At 45.4% G+C, this 16,410-nt stretch overlaps 1 protein-coding gene across 5 annotated transcripts in view; it reads right to left on the bottom strand.

The window, feature by feature from the left end:
* Window positions 1-16,410, bottom strand: part of SUSD6 (sushi domain containing 6) — an 89,002-nt gene that overhangs the window by 6,130 nt on the left and 66,462 nt on the right. For all 5 annotated transcript variants that reach the window (XM_064462330.1, XM_064462329.1, XM_064462333.1 and 2 more), the window contains 3 exons: window positions 5,766-5,963; window positions 2,583-2,721; window positions 894-1,315 (listed from right to left, as the gene is read on the bottom strand). In XM_064462330.1, the coding sequence (XP_064318400.1) occupies window positions 894-1,315; window positions 2,583-2,721; window positions 5,766-5,963 (759 nt within the window). The remainder of the gene's footprint in view (window positions 1-893; window positions 1,316-2,582; window positions 2,722-5,765; window positions 5,964-16,410) is intronic.

The raw sequence follows: 16,410 nt of genomic DNA, 5'->3' as shown, positions 1-16,410 counted from the left end.
AGAGGCAGCATCCTCTAATTTCTACACTGTGGGCATTTATTTTAAGCTTCACTTTTGGTTTTCTGCTGTTTACGCAATTGAGGTTTAATGCCCATCTTAGGGTGTGTTGCCATTTCCGCCCTTTAGTGGAAATCCGCTATAACTGTTTTTACTGCAACAGTTGTGGGTGGCATTACTACAGCTGTAGGGCTTGACACCACGGAAGGGATAAGTTCTGCCCTGAGCTAGCTACAAGCCAGTTACATTTCTTGCCTAAGACACAGCAGTCTCTGCAGAAGCAACCTTAAGCTGCAGCTTCACATCAGCTCTGGCATAGTAAAGCCACTCCTTCAAGGCAGAATAGAAGTGAAGAACGCAAGACGCACTGACTGTTTAACAGACTTGCCCCTCTGCCCTGTACAGTAGTTCAAGCACATCCCTTTTAGGTCTTCTCACATGCCAAGGCTGCAGCACTGTGGCAGTAAGCTGCTTACTAAAACAGTCTAAAAATGAAGAAGCCCAAACATCACAAAGGGGTTCTATTCCAAGCATATCCTCCCACCTACTTGTTTTCCATAAACACAGCAATTTTACTGCATTTGCACTATGATGCTGGAGGCTGGTGTTTCTCTGCAAATCCTTTGCTAAGACAAGAAGCATGAGTGGCAGAACCCCAACAGTCTTTACAGACTGCCCTAGGCTCCCCGGCTGAGAGCGCTGCATACTTCAGAATAATACTGCTTGCATGTCTAAGTTGTGAAACATGCCACAGAGACTAGGACACCTCTTTTCAAAAGGTCCACTGGTGCCTGACATACATAGGGGCATTCCTTGCCATTTTCATTCTAGGTAGTCAACTGCAAAACTTACTCTTACAAGGACCTTATTCGGTGCTTCTTGCCCAAGTCACTTACCATCTGTGTATTCCTCAGAGGAGGTGAGTGATAAAAGGCTCTGTATGTCACTGCTTTCTGAATCCTGGACCTCTTTGTGTACAGGTCTACTGCTAGCCATGCCAGCTACCCAGGAAGAGGTAGCAGCCTGATGCACAAGAACAGTTTCAGAACGCCGAGAGCCACTAGCTTCACCCAGTCCAGAATGTCCGGGGGCTTCATCTTCTCTTTCAAAGCTATTGTGAGCCCCTTGGTCCTGCTGCTGCATGTCTCTGGCTCCGTTCTGCCCCGCTTCCTCCGAGAGCACAATCTGCACTCGGGAGTCCGAGGGTGGAATGCAGTTCCCTGTGCTGCCATACACTGCTTCTTCATAGGACGGCAAGGCCACTTGGACACCATCCACCACGATAGAGACTTGATCTCCAGACACACCTTGGTCTCGCCTCAAAAAAAAGAAACAAAGTGGGGTGGGAGGAATCAAGTTAAGCATCTATATTTTTTTATATATATAGGTAACACATCACATATATGTTACATATATAACACATATGTTACCGAGAACTCCAGTAACCTCCCACAGCAGAACTCTTAATGCTCACCATTGACTTATTTAGGGGAGAACAGACAGAAACATGAATAGCGGTTTAACAAGGTCAAGCAAGCACAGCCTTGCAGCCCTACTGCTGTGAATTGCCATAAACATGAGCAGGCGCTGTAATTCACAGTGCCCGATGGATTTAGCAGCAAGAGCTGAAAAGGTTACAGTGCTTCTCACCTCACCTAGCTCCACAGCTAAATCTGACAAAGATCATGACTCAGCTCTCTGCTGTCACAGCTGGCATATAAAAAAGAGCTCTGACCACTGCTGATTTCAGCTTGTTACACTGTTATATTCTTTAACAGCCAGCGCTGCCTGTTCTGCCACCTTTGCTGCTGGCAAGATAACCTCTGGCAGGGTGGGGCAGACAGCTCTTAAACCAGCACAGTGTGAATCACCTAGGCTCATGAGTCAGAGTCCTGAGATTGAATTCTTGTCTTCCAATGGTTTGGACTTCTTCAGAAAAGGGCAGACTCCAGGACTCCACCTCTCAACCTCCCCACTGCTGGACAGCCATGTCTCTGCTCTTATTTAAGGAGTACTAGTAACTGGTTCGGAAGAGACAGTCCACGGTGACTTTGTTGACCTCAGCTGGCAGCAGTATTATGGCCGGGTCTCTCACCCACAAACCCAGGCCAGGAGGGTTCTCCTCCCACAGCAGGGAACAACAGCAGATTTGCATACGTATCTAATCAGCAGTACTGCCTGAATTTGTGTCCACGGGATCTCAGAAACAGGCTGGGGGACATCCATATACCTACCCAGACACATATCAGCAACTATTCAAGGCTTGAAGAGGCAGGAGATTGATCTATAGCCAGGCTAGTAGGGATCATAACTCTTCACATTCAAAGCCAAGGAAAAAGGGCAAGGAAACCACTCATCAGTTGGCCTGTTAGAATGGGGACTGCAGCTGGGTATCGCAGACCACCATTTCAGACTACTGCTGGACCATGAGGCAGAGGTGCCACCGATGTGATTAAAACAGGAGCAGAGAAGCAAAGGGGTAAGTTGCTCCAAAATTAAGGCCTAAAAAGAGTGAGTACCTTAGTGGGTTTCTGCTGCAAAGAAACAGGATGCCCTGAGCCCCTCCAAACCCCAGCTACGCTTACCTGCTATGATGGAACGACTTCAGCTTTGGCTGCAGCAAAACAAACAGCACAACTAAGAGCAGAATCAGGGCGACGGAGCTTGCTGTGGAGGCTACTATGGACAGTGTGGGTACTCCAATTGTTGGAGGAGAGTCCTTTTCTACAAAACCAACAGGAACACAAGGTGAAATGATCCACTTCCTTAAACCACTGCCATAGGGAAAGAAAAACAACCACAAGGCCTGCCCTCAGGAGTTACATTTGGGTGCACATGTGAGGAGCCCAAGTTTCCCATACAGTCAAGGCACACCACCTGTCTCAGAGGACAGTTCAGAGCTCAAGCTGACACCTTTTCATCAGCTGTAAAGGGAACCTGAAAAAAACCATGCCTATACAAGGGTCCTTTGGAAAAAAACACAAGGCAAACAGAAAAGTAGTTGCAAGCAGGCCATGGGAACCAATAGATGGTGGTAAGAGTCATGTTATATATAGATGTGCCTGAGCAAAAGCTAAAAAAAGTCCTGATGTCACCAGCAAGGCCAATAATTGTCTAGCACAATATGCAGGATATTTTAGGCCAACAATAGGAAAAGTTCCAAAAAATGTGTTTTCTTGGCTAATGGAACAGCCCCCCAAAGGAAGGGGTGGAAGTCACCTGGCTGGGTATATTTAAGACACAGCAAGTATTCAGTTTCTCTCTCACATAAACATATGCCAGGGAACAGAGAGAGAAGGCAGATGTTTCTTCAGGATGCTGAGTTTTCAGTGTTTGATACATGTGCCCTGTTCATGTTACTCCTTCCTACCCTTCCTCAGCTGTGCCATGTGACTGTATGGGAAGCAATTTGGCTTTTAAAGGTCCCTTACAAGACAGGAATAAATTGTGAGTAGAGAGAGAATGGCCTGTGGCCTGGAGCTGGTATTGCTGAGCACTGCAGATCATGCCTAGAATGCTACACTAGTCCTTTCACCTCCCTCTCTAGAGCAAATATCTGTCTATGTGTTGCCTCTGTCCCTAATTTATGACTTTAGTAGGGATCAGAAAAACCTCACTTCCCCATCAGCAAATACTACCATGCATTTCACATTCAGGACATGCCCACGTATGCAATTTCTCAATTCCTTTTTGCTACATTCAACACATTCTTCAGGAGCACAAGTCTCAAACTGCAGTGGGAACAGGATACACATGCAGGTAGGGATGAGGGAAGAAGAGCATGCAATCAGAATTAAAAGCTGGAGGACCACTGTTTTTAAGCCTACAGCCTGAAATCCATGCCCAAAACAGGCATGTAAGCCAGAAAGCCAGTTTGCATTTTCTGTATCTTCTCTTGGGGTCAAACCTATTGGTTTAGTTGTTTTGAACTTGTTTTCCTGAAATTTTTCAGAAGCAGCTCAACCCCTCCCCAGGGGAAAAAAAAACCAACAATGTCTGGTACATTTTTCCCCTTGGCAAATAGGGTTGAGTAAGGATTTCCATTTTCAACTTTACTCGAGGCACTTTGAGTATGCTGACAGGGAAGAGGGTAGGCAAATAGGGGTGGCTCCATTTTCAGCATCAGTACATGATGCTGTAAAACTGCTCACAACCCCAGGGTACGCTCCTCCAGCACATTCACCACGTCATATTCCAACAAGATGCTAATAAAATAAACTGTCAAAAGGCTATGGGGCTGACAGGCTCAGAGCTACATAAAACGTCTGATAACTGCTAGGGATTTCATTTACTCTATATGGAGCAGGTGGGATCTTACCCATCACCAATCATTTTAAGACCTACTGCCTTTCTCTCCACAGTCTCCCACTTCCTCCTCCTTTTAGCCCTGTGAAAGAGACCCACGAGTTAAACCTCAGCTGTCCCCGACCCTGCCCAGCTGTTTCACAGCCTGTGCTGTGAAAGCGATGGCTTTTTCACTGGGTCAGACTTTTGAGGCTCCATATTTTTGATAAGACCGCTGATCCTTCAGGTTGCTAAAGAAATCTGAGGGATTTCTGCTCATCACAACACAGTCCCTTCAGCTCTGATACAGACCAAGTGCCACCACGCAGGAATGCCACCCAGGGAACACGACCCGCAATAGCACAGCCTTGTTCTCCAGCCTGGGTGCAGCAAGGGGAAGGGGGTCCCACTGTGGAAAGGAAGCTTATGCTGAATTTGAAAAGCCTCTTCAGGATCTAGTTGCTGCAAGGTAAACTCCCAATTCCCTTCCTTACACATCACAGGAATGGGCTATTGGAGTAGCTGTGACAGAGACACTGAGAAGACTGTCTTTGGGACAGGACTGGATGTTCCAGAGGTCACAGGTACGCAGTGAGCTCCATAAAGAGCTCGAAGAAGGCGCTTCTCTGTTTCCTTCCAATTAAGTGAACACATTTTGCTTTATGGATTATTAGACTTAACGCCAGAGTGTACATCTTGCTGACTCAGGGTGACTAAGCAGTAAGACTCCATCAACAAGCCAAACTTGAAAAGGGGAGGGAGTTCTCCCTTTATCCAGTACACATGCTTTTAAAGCAGAAGAGCCGTAGGCAAACTAAGAGCTGTATGAGAAACGTTTTCCTGCAAACGTTTTTACTTTCCTGCTTTGATAGAGGAATTCCTGTTCAGCTGGGAGAGACCCACAAAACAAGAGCTATCCACTTCCATTTGGGGAGAGGCAGAAATAATTTGTCAGCAATGTCCTTTCCTGCCAGTACAGAGAAAAGCAGCACCATCGAGCTCTTTGACACAGGAAGCCAACAGTTACTTAACCTGTTTGCAAGGAAGATCGGCTCTACATACTCACATGCACACGTGCACGTGTGGACAGACTGATACGCCACTGAAGGAGATGTGCTGTCAAACCCATCAGGAGCAAAACCAGGCAGCATGGAAATGCTTCAGTTAGGGCCTCCCACATTTCTGGGATGAGAGCTGTCAACATAAGAGGCTCCACATAATTAACAAGCAGCCTCCTTTATACTCCTTTGCATGGGTTGTTTCCTTCTGAGAGGAACTCTGAGCCTGCTTCTGATGGGCTGGTACAGAAGAGACGTTTCTAATAAAGAGCTGTGATTGTGAGCTGCATTTATGAAATTGCTGTAGCGATAAGAGGCAGCTGTATACAATTCCTCAGCACCACACTGACTCAGTGTTCAATGATAATCTGAAAAGCCAATGCAAGGGCAGTTCTGATCATCCCACCAGAGTCAGTGAGCACTCACCTGGGCTGAGCCTGCAGCTGACTTCCATAGCTGGGTTCCACTCTCCATTCTTGCAGGTCAAGTATTTATAATCTCCTTTCAGCATGTAGCCTTCGACGCAGAGATACTCTATGACACTGCCTGATGTCAGAGGGTTGTTGCAGGGGCTAGGGTGGCACTTGTAGCCTCCATTCTCAGGCTGTGGTGGCTGGGGACAATCTGGAAAAAAAGGAGGAAGCATTATGGAGGATATCTCAGAGGAAGACATCTGTTGCACAATAGATACAGCACATAGGTAGACTTCTACCTACAAACACCCACTAAATTAAGAAACTACCAAAACTGAGAAGTCTGTTACACAATAGCAGAGACACTGCTCGGTTTCACCGTTTCACCTTTGATATGTCTTCTGTGATTGCTACAGACTGCTTGTTATCCAGCAGTGCAATCTAGTTGGCAGGCATCAAAATGGTGATATTTTTGAACAGCAACACAACAGAGACTCCACATGAGAGAGGCCCAGAAAATCCTTGGTGCTATCTTTTTCCCACAGCTGTTTCACTACAGACAGTGGGGAACCTAACAACCAGCCTTTCCTATTAGCCTGATACGGAAAAAGCATGAGACCTCCTACTGAAATGAATGAAGAATGCAAACACCCCACTGTATTATGGGTACAATGTCATGGTATAATGCTGCCCCAAAAGGCACCCTGCAAGCCTGTAAGAGCACACTGATTTTAGCTATTTTACATAGATATACCACCAACGAAATGGGAAGCAGAACTTTGCTGCAGTAGGACCAAATATTCTGGCCTATTTTTAAAAAAAGTATTAGTTATTACAAAGACATTTCTAAAAAAACCCCTCTGTTTAACCTATGTGAAGTCTGGAGTGCTGAAGGCACTTTACATTTCTCCTTGCATCTCCCCTATCCTGACTAATGGGTGTAAACGTAGCACATGCCAGAAATTTTCTTGAAGAATTTTCAATAGGCATTCAAATAAAAACAAACCATGGATGAGGAAACAGCACTGAAAACAGGATATTTGTATTGCTTAGAATTTTCCCTCCTCTGGCAGGTCACACTGACCCTGCAGAACAGCCCCAACACCCCCCAACTGACACCACATACCTGCCTGGCTGAACGAGGGAGAAATCTAGATTCTTCCCTTTAAATCCACACTAGCCTCCTAAACTTCATAAAAGAAAGTACCTCAAAGATCTCTCCTGAGATATTTTGGGGCATGGAAAACCAGCCAACCCACCCACCCTATTCCATCACAGCATGGTGATCCAGGCCTGCCCTTAATCCCTGGGGCAGGTATTCCCATGTTCTGCCTCTAAGTGTCCCACTTTACTGTGGGACAAACGGTGAGAAGCAGCTGGGCAAAGTTCAAGTACCTGGATCTTGGGCAAGATCTAAGAAGCAAAAAGAAAACTTCAGAGATTAATTCCACTGTGGAAAAATTTGCTACATTGCTGCAGTGCAAGTGACCCTTGAACCTAACCACATGTGTGTATGCATCATAGATAGTGCCTTGTAAATGCTAGTAAACCCCAGGATGAAGTGCTGAGTGAAGCTAAAAACCCTCTAGTATGAGTTCTGCCAGCTTTATAACTGCAATTCAATTTACTTCTTGAGAGAAAAGGTTAACAGGCATCTAAGCAGCAGCTTTCCAAGAAGACTTTGTTCTTGAGAAGATTTATTCTTACACAAGCTTCAGAGAAGCCACTGTCCTGTGCCTCCTGAGTATTAACTGTTGCCGCTTCTGTCTTTCTGTGCCCTCTCCAGAGCATCTTGGAGCCTGCAGCTTTGTTCCCCCTTCTCCTGCGCCATACCCACACGTGGCCACTGCACCAGGAGCCCTTTTGACCCAGGCAGCAGCTCACTGTTCAGTTCCCCTTCTATCATAAAGTGCCACCTACACTAATGAGGTTTCTGAGTTATGTACACAAGTCAGCCAGCCAAAAGAGAAACAAGTACTCATTTACATTGCAGTAGCGCTCTCAAAGGCTTGGAAATACCACCGCATCAGTCACCTACAGAACTCTGACTTGGCCTCCTTGCCCAAGGACTTTAGGAGGAGATGCACAGCTACGCAACTGCAGATTGGCTTCCTGCTCACCTCCACAGGCCTCTTGGCGCACAAAAGGAGAGGAGCAGCTGATAAGTGTGTTCAGTCAGTTGTCCCTGACTTGTCCTCTTCACACAGGAAAGATTCCAGAATTAGTCACTTCCCCTTTTTTTTCCCCACCTCCTTAGGTCATTTGTCATGACAGCATCCAAGAGCATCACAAGTATTTTAAAATGTCACCTTCACCATGACAGAAGAATACTGTTTACGTGCTGGGGAAATAGATAAAAAAACATCTGGATCAGGCAGCGAGAACATCAACACCCTCCACCTTCAACCTGACCAACCGTCTCTGGCCAACCCCAGCTCCCCTGGAAGACCACCTGAACTGTCCTTTGCAAGGCAGCCTCAGGGGAACAAAGCATCTCAGAGCCTGCAGCTTTGAGGGGCGCTACTAGACAGTGTTGATGGCTTTAAAGATTGCTGGAAGGTTTGGGTGGGTAAGATAGACTGGTGGTGCCTGAAAAACTAAGGAAGTCAAACACCTCTGCTCCCTGTTGGACCAGCTCCCTTTACCTGGCATCTCTAACAGAGCTCAGCATCCCTACAAACCAGGGCCCAGCCCAGCATAACACAGGCACCCAGAAAGCTTGGAATGGACAATGCAGCTTTCCACTACAGCGACCCGTTCCTACGTTTTCAGCACCCTCAGCTTTCACATGCTCCATAATGGGCTTCTTCAATTGCCCCCATATGTGTGCTCTAAACTGGGGCTAACAGAAGAAAAGGTAGAGTCTGATTCTGCACAACCCTTTACCTCACCAAACAGCAGCAAAGCTTACATCCCGAGTTTGCAGCACTGGTATACCCACAGCAATACAGAACCAGGCAGAGCAGCCCACTTACCCCTTTTGACAGAATAAACCACTGACACACCGAGGCAAAAGAGCTGGGTGCCAACTGCTGCCAGAATACACGTCCAGCTATGCTTTGAGCCAGAAGGTATAGCTGCCTGCATGAACTGTTTATTAGCACTCCAGAGCGTGGCTGTGTCATGACAATTCAGTACTTGGTTTGGGAGCAGGGAGCAGCCTGACCCAGCTCACAGTTCCCAAGTGGGCTGCTTGCATTTAACCCTCAGCACCATGGGCCCAGCCCCATGCTAGAGGGCTGCTCTTTGGATATTACTTTGGCACACTGATGCTTTTTGAGGCACCTGAACTAAACCACAGAAGAGGATTTTTCAGTATTTCAGCCCCAATTAAAGCTGGGCAGACTTCAAGGGACACAGTAAAACCATGACCCCCAGATTTACTCCTTCCAAGTTTCAAAGCTGTGTGGCACATAGCAGATACACAGAAGCTTCCTAAAAGGTTACAAAAATTCCTTTAAATTTGTGGGACACTAAGTGTACGTATGTGCTAGTTTTGGCTGCGATAGAGTTAATTTTCTTCATAGTAGCTAGTATGGGGCTGTGTTTTGGATTTGTGCTGGAAACAGTGTTGATAATACAGGGATGTTTTCATTGTTGCTGAGCAGTGCTTACAGAGTCAAGGCCATTTCTGCCTCTCACCCCACCGCACCAGCGAGGAGGCTGGCGGGGCACAAGAAACTGGGGGGGGACATGGCTGGGACAGCTGACCCCAACTTACCCAAGGGATGTCCCACACCATATGAGATCATGATCAACATATAAAGCTGGGGAAAGAAGGAGGAAGGGGGGACATTCGGAGCAATGGTGTTTGTCTTCCCAAGTAACCATTACACGTGATGGAGCCCTGCTTTCCTGGAGATGGCTGAGCACCTGCCTGCCCGTGGGAAGCACTGAATGAATTCCTTGTTTTGTTTCGCTTGTGTGTGAAGCTTTTGCTTTACCTATTAAACTGCCTTTATCTCAACCCACGAGTTTTCTCATTTTTACCTTTCTGATTCTCTCCCCCCATCCCACTGAGGTGAGTGAGCAAGCGGCTCTGTGGGGCTTAGTTGCCAGCCAGGGTAAAGCCACAAATATATTGTAACAAACAACCCCCTTCCCAATAGCATCAGCCTAGACTCACAATGGCGCTGGGTTATTTGAAATAAAAAGAAACACGGAGGAATTTCATTAACTCCCTCCCTGAAACACATGTTCTTGGAAGTATCCCAGAGCTTACGAGACATCTTAAAACAAATGTTCATGCCAGGCAGGGAAGAGAAAGAGCCAAGTTACAGAAGTTATCAACTTCCTAGGGGGGTACTGACATCCTAGGGTTGCAAAGCTATTCCCAGCATCTTGATTCATCAAGTTTTGAGGATGCACAGAAACAGTACTTTTGAACATTGCAGCACTGTATGCGAAGGGGGCAGAGCTCTACTCCCAGAGGCCCCATTTTTAAGAGGTACTGAAGTTTATGATGTTTCCTGAGAGAGCTGGTTCTCTGCCAGCACACACTGCTGGAAAACAGGAAGGAGATAACAACTGACGAGCAGTCCAAACATTTTGAACATCACTGATGTTCAGAGGTAAAGAAACTGTCATTTCCAGATTGACGGGCAAAAATAAAGTTATGCACTGGAGTTTCTGCAAATGCCATTCCAAAATACTAGTTATTTAAAATATATAAAACTTTTTTATACGCAAATGAAAAAATACTACACCAGTATGCACCTCCAGTTTCCCATCAATCTCTAAGCACCATATTTTTCTGTGTGTAGGTCACATGAGAAAATACTGTCCTCCTTCAAGGAGGGTTAACTGCTCTTATCTTCTTTGAATAGCTGTTATACACTTGTCAATAAGCAGCACAACACTAAGTAATCTCTTCTTTGTTGCAACACAGTGTCATCCCATTGTACCTTCACCAGCTCCCTTTCCCATGGCTCCACTAGTAGCAGCAACCTCCACTTGCTTTCTCTTTTACCAAATTCACAGAGAGCTTCTTTTAGAGACAGTAAGAGATGTCAGTTGGCCAAATTGATTAACCTTATCACCAAAGGATGAAATGGATCTTCCATGTCCTGGCTGGAGCTGAAGATGAACCATGGTCCTGAATGCCGAATCAATGCAGAGCTACAAAGCATTTCTAACATAATATAGAAATGACTCAAAACTAAGCCATGGTCACAGATAACACCACAGATGGAAGCATGTGGTATTTTGTGTGCTGACGTAAAAGTGAGGTTTTACGTACTCAGAACATAAACCACAGGAGTACAGTTCAGCCTTGATCTCTATGAGTGAAATTCAGAGATAAGCAGAAAATTTCCAAAGCCAAACAGGATGAGCCTGTTGTGGCAAGGATCCAGTACAATACACTCCAATGTAAGATTAAAACATACTTCAATCTGACTGGATTATCCACAGAATGATAAAAGCTACCCAGTACTGACCTTTGCACAGGCACAACACTGTACAAGAGGTGACCAAAAGGCACCTCTGTACAGTTTGCTTGGCACTGTGCATTTCTTTTTTCAACTAGTAAGACTCACAGATCGTAGCATGGGTCTTGCACCCCTTTTTCTGCACCAAGCACCTGAACTGTATTTCAGTCACCCACCTCTTTTGCTGGGTAGTCTGACCACACAGAGATGAAAACTAAATCCTCCTTAAATGAATGCATTCTTATAAGTAAAAAAAAACCAAACAACCAAAACCCAAAACAGAACAAGACAACTACTAATCATCATCTGCTAGAGTGCATAACTGTACGTTTGCAGCTGAAGGAGAACAAACCATTGCATTGCTCATACGTGGGTGGACAGACAGACAAAACATTGCTTAACAAAGGGATGTTTTGCACTGAACATCCAGTAACATTTCTTCTACTTCACCACGGCAAGGCACAGAGGTCACTAAAGATAGGATGGGAACAGTTTTGACAAATTAAATTTGATGTCTATAAGAGTCAGGCAATCCCAGCAACTTCAAGAGGAAGCTGGACTGAGCCTCAGGTGAATTCCTCACTGGCTACATGAGTGCTCTGGCATGTTTGACCATCCTCAGAAAAGCAGAGGAATCTTACATGTCAGCGCTGAAGCATTTTGGAAGTAATGTGGGTAGACAATGACTGCTTCGCTGGATCCCCTGAACATGTGCCCTGTTCAGATATGTTAACAACACCTGGCCTTTCAGACATACTGTAACTTTTATGGATGTAAAGAATGGAAACAGAAGATCCTAAGCTCAGTACTTCTCCTTCCTCATCTACAAGATTTACTCCATTTAACCAATATTATCAAGGCTTGCAGAGAAAAAACATCCTACAAACAAAAACCACCCTCCTAATCTAACAAGATGAACATTCCCCTGGCTAGTCTGGTTAAACCTGTCTCTGATTGTCTCACACCAGCATGTCCTGCCTGGTGAGCAAACATCTTTGTGAAGCAGAACACATAAGCACCCAGTTAAATTGTTCCAGTACTAGAGACCATCCTATTTTCTTCATGCTGTTCCCCCTGAATCCTTATCCTAACTTTCTTGTGCTACCTTGACTCCCTTACAGGAGGATTTTTGTGGAAAAGCTTAAAAAAAAGTTGTCTTGCCTTTAAGTATATATTTTTGTCTCTTCGTATCTCCTGTCACACAGGAAGGTTCCCTCCTGGTCACAGCCACTGCCTTTGCCTATTTAATGTCTTCCAAGTTGTGCTCCAGCGCACTTCACAGTGGCAAGGAGCACTGCTCTGTGCAAATCTCCGGTTCTCCAAACCACCACTACCTCTATTCTCTCAGACAGGACTTGCTGCTAGCCATAGAAACAGCACATCTAGAAAAACATCCAAAATAAATGCAAGATATCCCATCTTCTGGTTACTTGTCCCTGCTATGGAGGTTTCTGATTATCAGCTTGGATAATATGTGTGTATGCATCACTTCAGTACAACAGAGGAAACTGCAAAAGCTATTACTAACTTCTGGCAATGACCTTCAAAAAGCCCCAAACTCTCTAAGGCACCCTTGGGAGTAATCCTCCCTATTTAGCTCTTCAGCTTGGGTCCTGCAACAGCTAAATGGGTGGTCTGAAACACCAGCTGCATCTGAAGCCTTCTGCAGAAAGTGTGCTTTTTCAGCATCTGAGACCTGAGGTTCCAGTTTAATTAACACCACACTGAACACAAGAGGCACGTTCACTGTTTCTCTCCAGTTAGTGCCCTGAACAGGCTTGTAGCAGTAGGGATTTTTTTTTTTCCAGTTGCTGTTTGTATGTAGATTCATACACAGGGCTTCATCTTTTTTACACAATGCTTCTTCACAATAAAAATGTGACAGCCTGACACAGCCAGCCAGCGGGCTAGAAGACCAAGTCAGAGACCAGCAATAATGTTAATTTTGGCTTCTAGAGGGTCTGGCAATTCTAGCAGAGCGCTGCACGCGGATCCCACTCAGGGGCGACACTGAACATTAGTTTTGCCTTAGGAAGCAACTGAATGAATTTGCTAGCAAGAGCTCTGGCCATATTTGCTAAGAGACATTGTTTCTCTCTTTGCAGAGTTTCTATTCTTGCCGGTAAGGCACCGCCCAACCTCTCCACTAATGTCCTGGTTGTTTAGTAAGCCAATAAGGAAACAGTTTACCCCTCCCTTAGCCCAGTTCCTGCATCTCTTCTATTCATTAGATACACTCCCAACCTCTGTCACCCGTACTCAGAGAAGCATGAACGTGACCCAGCCCGGTAATAGTGTTACCCTGCTGCTGTGGGTAATGACAGTAGTGAGGAGCTGGAGTTGCCACGCTCACTTAGCAGCTTCTTGAGCAACAACAAAGGCAATAATACATCAGCCTCCCAGTGCCGCAGACAGACTACAGTGCCTCAGCTTACACCTAACAGAACACTCTGTCCAAGTGTTCATGCAGGTAAATTTTTTTTTTTTTAATTAACTTTTCCTCCTAAAGAAGTGGTTGTCTCAAACCCTCCCGCATTTCCTAGGGGAGGACAGATCCCTACCTAGCATATGGTGAACTCAAACCCCTCTATATACCTACTTAGAGAAAAAAACTAGAGAAGTGGCACCAAAACTAAAGGCATGCACACAACTGACATACACACCATTTTCAACAGCAAGCACTTATTTTATAAACCCTTCCCAACTAACAGATAGGAAATTCACTGTCAAGTTAGCTGCTTTTCTCATGAGAACTTCACCCTCTATGCCTTGAAGTGTCTGGGCTATAGGTGGTTTTTGCTGCCTCGAGGAAAGAAAAAAAAGAAAACAAAAAACAAAAACAAAAAAACCATACACCTATTTAATTCAAAGAGCATACAGCTACCTATAAGGACCCTCTAACCCCAGCCTCCTGTTGCATCGCTCTCTGTGGGAACAAGGAAAGACCAGCATGGCTGCAGTGACACCATGACTGGAGAACAAAAAGAAAATTCCACAAGCTCCTCTTTGGGTCAGGATTTTTTCCTCTTAAACCAGGGCCTTCAGTCACACAAAACATTTCCTTTTGCCTGAGGCAGGACTGGTATTTGGCTCCAGGAATCTTCTGCAGAAAGAGAGATGATGGGGGGAGAATACCAGCCAGCTTTGCTTCCAGTGTGAAATCCAGACAGGCAACATCCTTGTTTTCCCTTGTGCTCACAAACCAGCCTACAAACAGCAGAAGCCACTTTGGGAAGCCCCTCCCTCAGCAGCAGTTCGGTTTTAGTAAGAAGCAAGTCTGTAACATTTCATACCCTTCTTAGACTAGCTACATCAGCTAAATACCATCTTTTACCAAAGCAAAAACCACTTCTCAGGCAGCTGGTCTGCAGGGAAAAAGCACCTAGATAGGCATTGATCAATAGTACTGCCTCTTCCCCACCCACACCTTCCTTCCTGTTGAGAAAGCAGCGACATGGGGATGCGCTTTAGTGGTAGATGCACAAGTGGCAGATACAAAAACAGTCACTTCCACCCACATGCTCCAGCTAGTCAGAGTGCCACCTCCATTTCTGAGTGCTAAATACCTTCAGGTTTCCAACCAGTGATGTTTTACCTGGATGTTCTCAAAAGCTTTTGGCACAGCAGCTTCCCACGATATTCCCTCTGCTCCTGCTTTGTCCACCCCAGTCCAAGCATTTCGATTAATACCAATTTTAGGCTAGGAAATGGCTCAGCAAGTATTCCACAGATAAATGTCACTGCTTGTCACAGCAGGCCTGTGCTGAACAGAGAGCCACGTGCTTTAGTTTCTCTTGGCAGGCTGGCTCCGAGAAGCACAGCAATGACCTGCTCTGGGAATCGTATTAGGGACTCTACCCATTCCCAGCATTCGGCATCTTGAGGATATACGGGCAGGCATTTTTTAGTCCACATAATTAAATTCCAACACAAATGCCTCCTGTAGTCATTAGAAAGCCTTCTCTCTAGAGGACAGGTGGGTCCTTCCCAGTGGAGGTGAATGATGCTTTGCATCCCCTTCAGGTAGATCGAGGTGTTAGTGTGGGGTGGTTTTTTCTGGTTTTTTTTCTTCTTCTTATTTCCCCAGGTGTGCTAACCTGTGCGTTTTAACTACACAAATACAGTAGCTGCAGATACAACATCTGAAAAGGGGTCCAGAATGAAGCTACCCTCTGCTAGCTGGAAACAGTTGAGTACTCAGTGTGTTTCTAGCCAGAGATGGCATTCATACCATAAAAGACAGATTACCAGATTCCCAGGTTTTCCACTGTCTGTAATTTCTGGGGTGGAGATGGGGACTGGAACCAGGAGAACAGATTTTGAACCTTCTCCTTTTCAGCACTCTGGCTTTCTCTAGCACATGAGCAGATGGGTCATTTCCCAGAAGGACAAACCCAAGACAGCAGCTGCTGCCGGGGCCCAGTCACAACAGCTGAGGCTAAACGACCTCTTTATATTTTACTTACAGGAGGCAGAAGTCAATAAAAAGCCTCCATTGTGAGCGCACACACTTCTCGACGATCCTGCACCTAAAATATTTTAAGCCTCCCTAAAAACACACTGCAAAACATAACCCTCTTTTGGGCTCTGTGTATTAAGCAGAGGCCAAAGTCCACTGAAAAATAAACGCTCTGTCTTTACTGGCTCCAGATGCTGCTTACTCTGAAGTCAATGACAGAAGAGCAAACTGAGCAGGACCGGAGCCTTTACAGGGAAACTACAGTTTCCCTAGCAAGGGCATACTGTGAAGAGGAGGCTTATTTTTTTTTATATCATAATATGGGTAAATGAGAAGAAACCAAAGCAAAGGGATTTGTAGATATAATCATATAGCTGTGCATTTATATAATTAGACACAAGCACTTAGACTGTGTACAGTAACAGACAGGCACCCCTCTCACACAGGCATCCCATCGACACCAAAGCTGCCTTTTTTTTTTTTTTTGGTAGGGCAGGGAAAGAAAAAGGAAGAAAGAAAAGCCTCTAATTGCAGCCTTCCACCAATGCAGTCGCCATCTGGTAACTCAAGAGACACATGGAGCAGAATTATCTTAATTAACATGTTACAACAGTATTTAAAGAAACACTATGCTTATTAACACTCAGCTGTGATTAGCCAGCCATGGAGGACGCCTGCTAGTGCAACATTAATTATGGGTCTTGTCTGTCTTTCTATTAGAAATATGATTTTTCTTCCAGTGGCTTCTCTCTCTCCTAAAAAGAAAACCA

Source organism: Phalacrocorax carbo, chromosome 10 (genome assembly GCF_963921805.1).
Source record: "Phalacrocorax carbo chromosome 10, bPhaCar2.1, whole genome shotgun sequence".
Lineage (NCBI taxonomy): Eukaryota > Metazoa > Chordata > Aves > Suliformes > Phalacrocoracidae > Phalacrocorax > Phalacrocorax carbo.
Note: the sequence above shows the minus strand (reverse complement) of the source record. Positions and strands in the feature narration are given on the sequence as shown.